This window comes from Gymnogyps californianus, chromosome 18 (genome assembly GCF_018139145.2).
Source record: "Gymnogyps californianus isolate 813 chromosome 18, ASM1813914v2, whole genome shotgun sequence".
NCBI lineage: Eukaryota > Metazoa > Chordata > Aves > Accipitriformes > Cathartidae > Gymnogyps > Gymnogyps californianus.
The window spans coordinates 12,022,109-12,035,357 of record NC_059488.1 but is presented as its reverse complement, the minus strand read 5'-3'; the positions used below and the strand labels follow the sequence as shown (position 1 = coordinate 12,035,357).

The 13,249-nt window shown below is 36.1% G+C and overlaps 1 protein-coding gene across 2 annotated transcripts in view; it reads left to right on the top strand.

Moving 5' to 3' along the window:
* MAPKAP1 (MAPK associated protein 1) overlaps positions 1-13,249 on the top strand; it is a 109,943-nt gene that overhangs the window by 13,687 nt on the left and 83,007 nt on the right. For both annotated transcript variants that reach the window (XM_050908053.1, XM_050908052.1), the window contains exons 3-4: positions 2,091-2,180; positions 7,076-7,224. In XM_050908053.1, the coding sequence (XP_050764010.1) occupies positions 2,091-2,180; positions 7,076-7,224 (239 nt within the window). The remainder of the gene's footprint in view (positions 1-2,090; positions 2,181-7,075; positions 7,225-13,249) is intronic.

Sequence of the window (13,249 nt, the reverse complement as noted above, 5' to 3'; positions counted from 1 at the left end):
AGACACGTTAGGGTATTGCACATTGTGTTTGGGGAGAACACAGGGGTTGTCTGCCACTGAATTCTTCCTCCTTTCCTACAGGAGCTAGATGGGTCATAGGTGGTCTTTGGCTCTGGGCTCCATCTCCTCACTGCCGCCTTTCTGCCATATCCAGAGGGGTAAAAAAAAAAGTAAAGTGGAGACAGGTCTGTGCAAGGTGTTGGGTATATGGGAAAGCAGCAAATTCTCCCAGTCCACATGACTAGAAACAAAGGCTCATCTAGTTGCTAATAGTTAATGAAACAAGAACTACATTTGGTCAGTGACATTTTTCACACAGAAAGCTTTCAAACTAGCATGCTTCTTGTGAGAATGAACCTTAAATAATTCAGACTTCTAATAGGTACTGATAATTCCGTCTGATTTGGAGTTGCTGTAATACAATCCCGCAGTAGATGATAATTTGTGATCAACTGTAGATAGAAGAATAGGATGGAGTTAGTGAAGATGGTGACTGTGCTTTAGTACGTTTGTTTTGACAAGGGGTGAAAATATCAAATAGGATAAAAACATGCATTATTCTTATTTCTGTTCTACGTTTTGTCCTTTATCCATTGTTTACATGTGAATCTAACAGATATTTTTATGATGGCCCATTTGGGAAGAAAGGGTTTTGGAAGGTAATTTTGAGCTACAGTCTGGACAGTAATTGGGAAAAAAAGTTTTTTCTTTCAGAATAAAATATCTACACTACTATAGTGTTTTACCCAATATTTAAACTTGTAAGCAGCAATACTTCTCTTATTTCATTAAGAGTAAGATACATAGAGGTATTTAGGCACTAATCTCATGTTGACTTAAATGGGAAATAAGCATCAAAGTCCCTGTTTGTGTTTGTACCTTAAACTGCTTGTTACTGCTGTTAAAACTCAAAGTATTACTTTTTTCATCAGTTCCCAGGTTGAGAGTTTTTATGGGGGCAAAAAAAAAAATCACTTCTGTGTCCACAATTCCGTTCAAAGACTAAATGTAAAAGAATACTAATAGGATGGATAGAAAATACTTATTAACCTTTTTTTAATTGGTGAAATGGCTCAGGGAACTCAAATTGTATCTAAAAATTGTCAGAGTAATTTAGCATTTTAGCATCTCTTCTACAAACCCATTTTAGTTAATGAATGATCTCAATACATCAAAATTGCTAATACATCCAGCAAATTGTTTCCTTCAGTGGTCAACATTTAGTCCTACTTCCAGTCTAATCTGCTTTCTTATTTTTGAGTGGACACTTCATAACATCAGTTATTTCTTGTGGTCATTGTCTTGGGTAGCTTCTACCAGGTTTAGCTGACCATTTCCTGAGAGAGATCTTACTGTTAAAAAAAAGATAATTTAAGGTATTATCTGGTACCCTGGTCTGTCAGTTCTTCGATATTATAACTATTTGAGGCTTTTTTCAAACCGTATTTTGAAGATGGAGTCAAAATATACGTAAAGAAATATTATATTCATTTTAAGATTTGACTAATGTTGTGAAGATACAAATCATTTATTTTACTACCTATAAACTGTTTCAGCACACTGAAGAAAAAGCTATGCTAATTTATATAGCTTTGACATTTTATAATTTTCATGATTTTTAGATAAAGGATTTTATATTTAAAACTTTAATAGTCTAGTCTGAGTTCATTTATCTTTAATTTTTGAAACGAGTAGAGTAATTCATAACAGTAATTTTATTCCTGTAATGTAATATTCACTTCAGTTCATTTGTGCATTAAAATTCCTTTAAGACCGTTATTAATGATTTATATAATGAAATGTCATATTAATCACAGAAGTTTTCACATTTTATTATTCTCTTCCATGTTAATACTATCTTTATGATCTCTATTAATGTTTTATATCCTCTAATTTCAATTATAAATCAAGAACATTTTCATGTTTTTGTTGGTATTTGCTTTTCAGGGGTGCCACCTTTAAAATTTTATGACTTTTCCCCCTACATATGCAGTATAAAACATCTTTATTCATATAAAGGTAGTTAATTATGTCTTTGTTTATAGTAAACTTTCATTGACAAACTTATAGTTATAATATTTCTTTTCAAGCTCAGAGACTAGAACGTCTGCGGAAAGAGAGACAAAATCAAATAAAATGCAAAAATGTTCAGTGGAAAGACAGAAATACTTCTTACTCAGGTAAAAAGAAAAGATCTTCTATTTTCCTACTGCTTTTATTTCTGCTTTTGATGGTTACAACATTTTCAGTTTGTAATTTTCACTTAAGCTTTCAAAGTATAGAGGAAATGCTAATTATTGTATTTGCCTTCCATTTCCCAGTTATGTGTTTCCCATAGTTTATTGCTTGGGGGGTGGTGTGCCACAGGCGTCTCATTTGTTTTCAGCTGTGACTAGAGCATTCCAAATTATTAATAAAGGCAAAGTAAAGAAAAAATGTTTAAAACCTCGTTTGTTGGTCTGAACTAATTTGAGTGGCTGCTTTATTTTTTGCAATATAAGGTGTTAATACTGTGTTTGTATATTCTGTCACCTTGTAGCATCATTGTCTTCTAAGGCTTCTATTGTCTCAATGAGCAAGAAATGGAGATAGTAAAGCTCTTAGTGTTATTGTGAGGTATGTAAGGAACAGGATATGTCTTTGCTCTATGGGCAGATGATTGGCAAGTGTCTGCATTCAAAATGCAGGATCATTATTTCCATGTAAGTTATGGCTTTCTAGCTATTTCCAGTGGCATTTGGTGTACCAGATGTGATGAAGAATTCTGTAGAGTTTACTTTTATAGAATATTTTTGTGATTACTTTTCTAGATAAGGGGAAAATCTTAAGAAATAATGTGTGTATATATATGATCTACTTAAATGAAAGCGTAATAAATGCTGCCTTAGCTTATCTAGCCTTTCCTTGGAAAAACTATTATCACTGATTTCTCAAAAAATATGCTATTTTAAAAATTATTATTATATAATTAAGTATTTCTGACTGGATGTTCTACATAGTTTAAATTGTAATATATGAAATGAAAAATCTGTCTCAATTCTCATATCTTATAACTCAAGCTAGTATCTGTTCCTGTTGTATTTGACACGCGTTCAAACCTTTGTATGGTCTGTCATGCCTACTTCTTTCAAAATTTGTGTATATCTTAATGAGGTCCCTGTGTAATCTCCTTTTTTTGACTAAATCCTTGTATCTTCCTGGCTGTCATTTGCAGAACCTTCTCCAGCTCTATAATATCTTTTTGTAGAGGAGTGAACAAAGCTGCTCACATGAGCAACACGGTTGCACTAATCCTTAGTACAGTGTTCAGAGCTATGTTTGATACCTCTGTTAATGCATTCTAAAATGTTTTTGCCTTTCTACTTCAGTAAGTAGAGTTGTAGGTTTTAAAGTTTAATCTACCATAACCTCCAGCTCTCTTTGCTCAATATTTTATAGCGTTTGACCAATGATGATGCAGTTCTCTTTTTCTTCTTTATCCCTAACTATGTACTGCTTGGTATTTCTTTACACTGAATTGCACTCAGGCTCCAGTTTCCTGCTGTGTCTATGCTGTTTGTGTCGTCTTATTCGTCTGGGCTCCACCATGACATTTAGTTCCTTTTACGTGCTGCCCTGAAGATAGACGTAATCTGTCAACCAGCAGTAACGGAGGTGTCCCCCTCTGTAAGAATGTGCCGGGGTTGCAGGCAAATAGATCAGTCCCTCCCTGCTGCAGAACAGATTTAAATAAAAAATAAGTCAGTTACATAAAAACTCCAGGCACTTGGTATCTCTTTATTGGCAGAGCTGATTTTCCTTCTCTGCTTAGTCACTGAGGTTCTGCATGTTTCTCACTTATTTGCATGAAGAACAACACAGTAGGAAGAGGCCAGGAAAAAGAGGAGCCCTGAAGGATATCCACTGTATCTTCCCCTTTGTCAAGTGTGTGTGTATGAGGCTTTGTCTGTTCTGTTCCTTGAGTTTAGCATTATTGGAAAATATGTATGAAAGCAATAACTACAGAAATCGCTTTTTCTCAGATGGGGGGAATTTGGCTGCCCTCTTCTGACTGTGTTTATCTGAGCTTTAGACGAAGTCGAGCCTATGGTTGACACCATGCAAACTAAAAGGATGCTGGAAAGTTGTTGTTTTGTCCTGTGTTAGAGTCTGATGACACCACCTCCAGAGATCCCTCGTCAGAGAGACGCCTGACTGTAGAAACTCTTATAAGCATTTCTGCTGTCCTGCAGTTGGATATGTAGTTGTAATTGGAGGCATCTGGCAATTGAGTATTTTTTGTGATTCCCATTTGTAATTACTATGTACAGAAATAAAAGTACACTAACCAGGATAAAGGGAAGTGAGAGATGAGTGATTTTTGTGTATGGTAATGAGGAAAAAAAAGACGAATATTTTCTACTCATCATCTGTTTGCCCGCTGTCATGAGACAAGCTGTTTGCTTTGTCAGGAATGAGTTTGAAAGATAAGGTGGTAGTAGTGTATGGACTTGAAAAAGAAAATCTCCATGCATTTGGAGTTGGTTAGAGGATTAACAAATATAAAGATGCTTCAGGGGGGGTTGACTGACTGGAAGTAAAGTGTAACACAGTGGAGGTCTGGTTTTTTTGTTCTGCTGTGCCACCAATTCATATCACCTTTCTGTGCATCAGTTCTTTTTCAGTAAAATGAAAAGAACGTTTCAGCTTCATGCAGTGTAGAGATCAAATTATGTTAGTAAAGCAGTCTGTGGGTCCTATAAACGAAATATGGATATACATACAAAAGGTTATTCCTTTTTATAAAATACTAGATATTTTTAGATGAAAGCAAGGAATAAGGCATTGTATTTACATCTTACATACATTCATTTCAGAGCATATAAAATGTAAATTAACAGTATATCAAGGGAATCTTTCAAAAGCCTTGCGTTCAGCCCATATAGAATAGCTCATATAGCTAACAAAACCACAAAAGCTGAAAAATACATATAGTATAGACTAACGGTGAAACTTAGTTTTAATTAAGAATTAAAAATTATGCAATTAAAGCTAGTTTAATGTAAAAATATGAGCTGTTTTTTTCCCTGAAATTTGAGAATTTTTAATTTTCTTTTTTCAATGTTTTTAATTGGAACTCTCACAGCCCAATTCTATTAGGAATTATTTGACAAAATGCTTAATGGAAGATGGTAGTTTTTCAGAAATGTCATCTATCTTCTTCTAGCTTTTTGCACAAATCTTTAGGTTTTGGGTTCCTCTTCCTAAATGAGTTGAATTGTTTGAAATTATGAAGTTTCCTGGAAAAGGAAAACTGTATCTCAGCCAGCTGAACTTACAATCTTATAGAATGTACTGTTATTTAAACTCTTCAGTCATGTGAGATATTTGACTTGAGTAAAAGCTATACAAAACTCAAAGCAAAACAGATGTCACACTAATGAATTCAGAAGAATTTCTGAGATCCTTTTTTTGCACATCCCAACAAAGGAAACAATAAACAAATCATCTTAACGCTTCCCTAGAGACAAAACTTGAAGATAAGACTTGCTTTTTCACTTGAACCAATAAAACCATTATAGTGGATTCCAAGGTACAGAGTACTTTCCAAATGCCCAAGAAATACCAGTTAAGGGTAATAGTCTAGCATAATTGTAATTCAGATTATTATTTTTTTTTAAACAGAGATAAGCTTGTTACAAAAAGCAGAATACCTAATGGAGTTTAAGATGCCACATTTAAAAAGGATTTAATCAAGCTTTTTTGGTTAATCGCAGCCTTTCACAAGACTGTTGGGTATCTCTTAGTGCGAGTATTTAGCACTTTTGCCAACTGTCTGAATTTTCAGGCAATCTGTTGATAAAAGTAAGCTGAGCTTTTGACTAGTTTATAATTTGACAAGTTTTAATTTCACATTTTAAGAAATTAACCAACTCCCTGCAGATCAAGTCCCAAGTCATTCTGCCCTAGGAGCGGTTTCATTTCCCTGGAGGAGCAACATGTAAATCTTTGAGATGTGAGAGAATCCAAATGTAGGAATGCAGAGCAGAGTCGGTCTAGGAGAGCTGGTGTTGGTTCTCAGGTAGTGATTGATGGAGTTTGGGGGTACTTGGTTCCTAGAGCAGATGTGGAGAAAACTTGTCCAGATTCAGTCACAGTCTCTTGCAGATGAGACCCATTGCTACTAATATGCTAAAACACCCCAGGCTCTGTCCTGATTTTCTAGTGTCCTTATAACATAAGAAGCCCTAATTTTTAATTTTTTTTTAAGTATGCCTGTAAATTTTGAGTTAAACCGTTGCTGCAAATTCAGCGACGCAGTTTCTTCATATAAAAAGAGCTGCTTGTCGGAGGCTTTTATGAGCCTTCACAGACCACACAAAGAACTCACTAACTCTTATCACCTTTGTTTTTAGAAAGCTTTTCCTTTTTTTGTTTTTTGTTTTTGTTTTTGTTGTTGTTGTTGTCCAGACTGTTTGCCTGGAATGGTGTTTTCAGGTTTGACATTTTTTTGAAAGGAGACCATATCCAGTCTACCATGAGAAGTAAAATCTGAAGAAATGATTCTTTTGGATCCGAGGTAGTCCCAAGCCTACTGCTGACAGCATAGGGGCGTTATAGTACAGCAATGGGGTAGTATAATATTGTCCTGTAATATAGCATAATATCATGTGTTACAAGCTCAGTTTGGAATGCTTTTGCGTGACGTATTGGAGATGTGTCGGCAGTTCTTTTGCATAGCATTTACTGTTCATTTAGAAACAGGTAGGCAAGCAGAAAGACCAGGAATGCATAATTTTCTCTTTGAATCTTGATTTTTATCTTGACTCAAGTGGATCTTGTAGTGATCAGTTCCATTCTCTGTATGGGAAAAATTAATCTTTTACTCATCCTAAACAGTAGCATTGTTCAAACTTCTTATGGTTTCATACCTTTGGGCTATGAAAGAGTGGTGGTAGATTCTGCCCTGCTAAAGCATTTGTTGTTTTATATATTTGATTTTGTTCTCCTCCTTGTAATGTTGTCTTTCTGTGGTAAACAGTAGCCTCTGTATGTCTCCTAGTACAACTACTCTAATCTCTTTTCTGATCTACAGCAGAGGAGCTGAGCTCCCTATTTGAAAAAAAGAATTTCAGAGTAAAATCTCCATGTTCTGGGAAGCAGTCCATACTGTCTGTGCGACTTGAACAGTGTCCGTTGCAGCTGAATAACCCCTTCAATGAGTACTCAAAATTTGACGGCAAGGTAAGTGGACCTGTTGCTTTTCTCTCATATCCAGGAGGTCCCTGACCTGAAGGTGATAGGCCTTAGGCAGTTCTCGTGTGCATTTACTTGTTCAAGCTTTAATTAGACTTTATAGTAGGCCATCAGTTATTTTAAAGTGGCTATCTAGAAACATGCTTCTCTCAGTCTTAAATAGAGTGGTTTCAGTTTCAGTAGAACCGTTTCTCCTGTTTTCATTACAAAATTATGGCCTTACCATTAGGTGTACCTTACCTTGCTGTTTTCTTCTCCAGCAGCTTAGTTAGGTAAACCTTTAGTGTGGCAGAGTCCTAGGACATCTTTCTATAGAGTTGATGGTGAGACCCTTCGTATAAATGATTGGTTATTTGGCATTTAAAAAAAATCTATTCTGTCTAGCCACATCACAGCACTTGCTAAATATTCCATGATTTATGCTGTCTTTATCCTCAAAATGCTCCAATGAGAGTGGGAAAAGCCACTGTCTGTTTTGAGGGTGGAAAACTGAAGCATCAATAGGTCAATATCTGGGGCAAAAAAAGGACTAAACAATGTAGTTCTGCGCAAGTACTCATTTAGGTAATACACGGACGAGGTTCACTACAAACCTGGTAGGTCAAATTCATTGCTTGACTACATTCATTTCAAGAGCTTGCATTTGGTATTACTCAGAATTGTGGATAACTGTCTTTCCTTGCGTGCAGTTTAGTTACTCTGTATTGTCAAATATTTTTCTCTGTCATAAACCCTAGAAACTGAAATACAAACATTGGTGTGATGGATCAGTGTCATATTGTTCCAAAACAATTATAAATACTGCACAGATCTGTTTTCTGCTGGATTTGTTTGTGAAATCCCCTGTGGGAGTATGAAGTTTGAGCTTCATTACCATTGTGATGGAAGAATTTCATATTCTGTTAAGTATTCTTGAAATGGCAAGTGAGATATGTAATTCCACTAGCATATCTAGAAGTATTTAGAATATTTGTGAAATGGTAACTTATAGACTATGAAGTCCACATAGCAAAAGCTGCCTCTTGTTATTTTTTACTTACTAGTATCTAGTAATTAGTGCTAACTCAGTTTTTCAAAATTTCTGGCCTCATTAATAAATGATAGCAGTATTTTAATGCTGACAACACTAAGATGCCTTTTTTCTAAACTCAAAGCTTGCTATTCTTATGTCATGAAATTTCAGTTTGGCAAACATTTAAATGGACTTTCAACAGTCATGCATAGAGGAAGTAAAAATAAAATACTCCTTTATTAAGAGAAATTTATTGTAATTCAGTGGTGTTCCAGTCTTGTTGTTTTAATACTTGAGCATGATTTGAGCTACCTGCTAGAATTTTTCTCAGAAGCTTGAGGAGCTTAAGCATGTTTCCTTCTCACTTTGATAATCCAAACTACTTTTTTACTGTATTAATAGAAATTATAGTTGACTGTAATGAACATCTTAATTTTCATATTTTAAAGTCTGATACATTTAGCAGGTGTTTGGTCCATTTGAAGGAAATTGTACTATACATATTAGTTTGAGATATTAATGAAATACCTCAGTGTTACTCAATTGTGATTTGTAGGGTATGATATGAATGAACTCGATTGTGATCTAGAAATCAAAATGCCTTTTTAACTCTCCAAAATAATTGAATTGGCATTTTGTTAGAGTATAATCTCACTATATTAATTTTAACAGCATTGTTTATATTACTCTGGTAAGTTTGTGAATAGTATGCTTATAAAATTTATTCTCTATATTTCTGTATGTGTTGTCTATTTTTAAATACCTACTTGAGATATAAAAGAAACATTATAGTTCAGTAGTGAGTTATTTTACTTCAGTTTTGTTGTATTTTCAGACCGTAATGTAAAATTGAAAACCATCTAGCTTTTTAAAATTATTTTTAATGAAATATCGTAGGTCTCGTATTTATTTTTATTGATAATAGATGAGCAGTATTTTTCACATAAATACAGTTCTTTCAGGGAATACTGCATGACTTATTTACATAATTAACAGAGCCACATATCTCTTGGGGAAATGGTACATAATTGGGGAGAGGCAGTGGGGATGAGGAGGGGCTAGGGGCCTAATTAAACATGTCTTAAAAAACCCCTACTTAATTATGTATTTACTCAAGGGATCACAGTGGCTCTGAAATCTTTAAGATTATAACTAGGCCTTTGGTTTATATATATATATATATGTGAGTTTTGTAATGCAGATTTCAGCTTCTTGAATAACACCCGTTTTGTGGTTCACTGGCAAAGCATGAGGAAAGCTCTTTACTTGCTGTATCTAAGCTCTCTGTTCATGTGTGTACTCATCTTAACTGCATTCTGAATGGTTTTAACTTACCACTAATTCAGCTCCCTAACTGACCTGAAATCAAATAAAACCATTCTCTTCAGGGTCCCTCCTACCCCCTCCCTCCAACATTGGATGTATTGTTTTAAGCTAATCGGTTAAAAATAAGAAAACATTGCATGCCGTAGTATCAACCAAGCCAATTTATTAAAACGCTTACATCTTGCAGGTGTTTTCTGCCAGATTTAGTGTCTTTTTCATAACCACTTCTGCAATTTTATGAAATAATAAAATTTTAAAGCACTCTAATTTCTTCTTGTTCTGATCAGTTCATTAATTATCAAAATAGTAGAGAACATGGCTTGTGAAATGCAACTGCAATGGAAGCATTCTAATCAGCTCAAGAATTCAGGTGATTCTTGCCCCACAACTGCACAGGACAGATCTGTGGCTTTCATGTACTTTGTAAAACTTCAGCTCTTAACAAAAGACGCACACACAATAACTACTCTTGGCTGTATCTTCAAGTTTTTCCTTAAAATAGTTAAAGTAAACCTAACCCCTGTATCTGTTTGCATGGTTTGTAAATCACATGGGTTGTACATCTTGGTTAATAAATCTTGAAAACTCTTGCTAAGAATATTGTATGAAGAGAAGCCTTTAGTTATTTATAATTACTTCAGTTGTCATTTGTATAGAAAATTACTTGAAGGCTTAAGAAATCAGTGGCCGAATTGATTTCCTTTATCTGCATGCAAATTAAATTATCATCCATTTTATAGATAAGTTCATGTGTATTTCTGTTTACAGAATTTGGAAAATCAAATTTTGATGGCTTATTGCTCCAACTTGCTGACTTTTGATAAGGTTGGGAAAATAAGACTGACCGTAAGACAGATTTGAAAGTCATACCCAGGTACCACAAATGAAACACAAGAGTGTTGTGATGGCTCATTTCAGTGACACAACTGTGAGATTCACAACATTCAGCTTACCTACACATTACCCACCTGCTTTCATTAATTGTTTTAAAAGCATGTGTTATCTCTTAATTCTACAGAAATTCAGAATATTTCTTTTCAAATCACAAGTCTAACTTGTGTGAGTTGCTGGAAAGCGTGGTGATGAGTTTTCTCTGAGATATTAATCTTAAAGGATACTGATTTAGTACCTTATTAGTGTCAAGGCTATTCAACTGCATGACCATTCCCACTAGTAAGAAAAAATGTTACCAAGATGTATTTAGTTACTGGAATAGAGGAAAATCACACTAGAGACAAATGTTCAGCTTTGTAGGAACCACGTACTGAACTCCTGCTAAGGCCTCTGTTTACAGTTCCCCTTGAAATCATCTCTGAAGCCAGTCCACATCCATTTTTCTTCCAAGTCTCAGCTACCTTTAAGAAATTTTAATCACTAAAATGTCTTGTCAATTCAATTTTTGAGATGCCTGCCACCAAATGGCTGCTCCTACATCCCCAGAAGAATCAGCAAACACAAAAGTGTTACAGGACAGTCAAAAAGAGATGCTGAAGGTATGCAAAATACTCAAAGAAAAAAGTTGGAAAACCACAATCAAAATGTAAGGAAGGGATCATTCAGCTCTAGAATAAACTTGAGTTACAAGGCCCAAAACCTTTCCTGCGTGCAGACTAGAGTTTTGTCAAGATATTTTTCAACTAGTAGTCATGAAAATAGAAATAAAATGAGGATTTAAAGAAGACTAGCTTTTCTGACCTTATAGGGGTTTTGTGGGTTTACTTGACTACTGGAGATAATTTAAATAAAAATAGGTCAACGTGATTTTTGGCTGGACAGATGCTAAAAATCCTATTGCGAGGAATGGTACCTCTGTATAGTGTTACAAGGTTTCTTGTGGCTAGTTTTGGTAATGGGTTAAAAACCAACAATTTCTCCTGTAGCAACTGTTTTAAAAATGATGCAGTAGAAAGCATGGGGGAAGGGATAATTCATGAGTGCTAATTGCTTGGCTGTTAATTTTCATAAGTGTTGATAGAAGCAGTTCCTTAAATTAAACTTTGTTTAAAATGTATCAGGGGAAATATTCCACAATGTCGGGCCTGAAGTGAAAATTAATATGAATGCTGTGGCAATTAACACGTACTGGTTAATAGCTTTTAGCAGCATTTTGGGATGATAGTCCTTAAATACATTTTTGCATGCTGCTCTTGTTTCAGTCTTGTTTGACTGTATGTCTGGATAATCATGAACAAATGTTTTCCACAATCTCCAGTATTAAATAGCTTTACTCAAAGAAAGTAGATAAAGAACTTAAGAAAGAAGCAATACTGCTGTAATTAATATGGAAAATGTCTAAAATAATTAATCCAGGATTAAAATCTCAGTGTGAAAAAATGCATTTTTTTATTTGAATGTTTTGCCCCTAAGCTGACTAGAATGATCCTCATCTGAATCCTAAATAAGTTTGCATAGGGGTTTTTTTAAAGCATTTGCTTATTCTGCCGATTTTAGTGGTTTGCATACTACCTGCACTCTACTAAAATACAGATGTTTATAGTGTTATCATTTATGTAGTATACATGTCAACATGTATGTTATATAAAAACGCAGGGTCAGTATTTATGCTGGGAAGCCTGCTGCTGTCGTTGTACCAAGAGCCCACGCACTGACAAAGCCGCGCTGAGCCCCTCCTGCAGCCCCCGTGCCGGTGAGAGCGCAGCCGCTCCCTGCTCTTGGCTGGCACAGACCTACCTGGCCTCAGGAGAAAAATATTTCTGTTTTGCTGAAATGGCCACAGTCCTTTCCCTTGGCTTTTGTTTGCGTTTCGTTTGTACTTCGTTTTGCTGGAGAGCCACCTCTGTTGGGAGATGCTTGGGCTCACCCGAGGGAAGGCAGAGCAGGCTCTGCCCAGTGCGGCCAGCGAGCAGCGTGTTCCCGGCTGGGCAGCTCTGGTGCGGCTCCGCTTCAGGCCTTTGGCTGTCGGTGCTGTGCCTGTCCCTGGCCTCGTGGCCCGTGTCGGCGTGGTCAGCACGCCTCCTGCGCAGCCGGCTTGCAGTGGAGGACAATGTGCAAAACCAGGGATGCCAGGGGAGTGAACCGCCTCAGAGCAGGTTTTTAGAAGCACAGGCTGCTGCTTCTTGCTCAGCCCGGTTCAAAATCGGCACTGCAGTTCTTCAGACACCTAAAATAAGTGCCAGAAACCTGTAACGGTATCATGCTTTGCCTCTGGTGTCCGGCAACTCCTGTAAAAGTTCTCACCCGGTCAGGAGAACTTGGGAGAGAAATCTCCCGTAATGCTAAGACTCTCTCAGCATTCGTGATGTGCGTTGCTAATGACGTCGGGTTTCATAACTCTCTTATGTGTAGCATCACATGCTCTGCTGTTCAGAGGGTGATTCCAGTAATGCTTTTGTTAAGATGAAGATTCTTAACTGAAAAATTACCACTTTCTAAAATAAATTTTCTTTCATAATGCGTGATTAACATGAGTCATGCTGATAGCTGGGTTGTATTTAAATAAAACACCCCTATATTAAGAATGCCTAGTTTGTTCTTTACTGCGTCGAAGCTGTAATGATTTTGATGCCTAATCAGTGCACTTAATTGTTTCCTCTGCTCCTGCAGATTCGGTGGGTTTTGCTGGGTAGAGAGAAGCCCCGCACAGAGGGACCGGTTAAATACTGTAATGGAGGTTAGAGCACAGAAGTCCTTGCGTTTCCATACAGCGATGAAAAT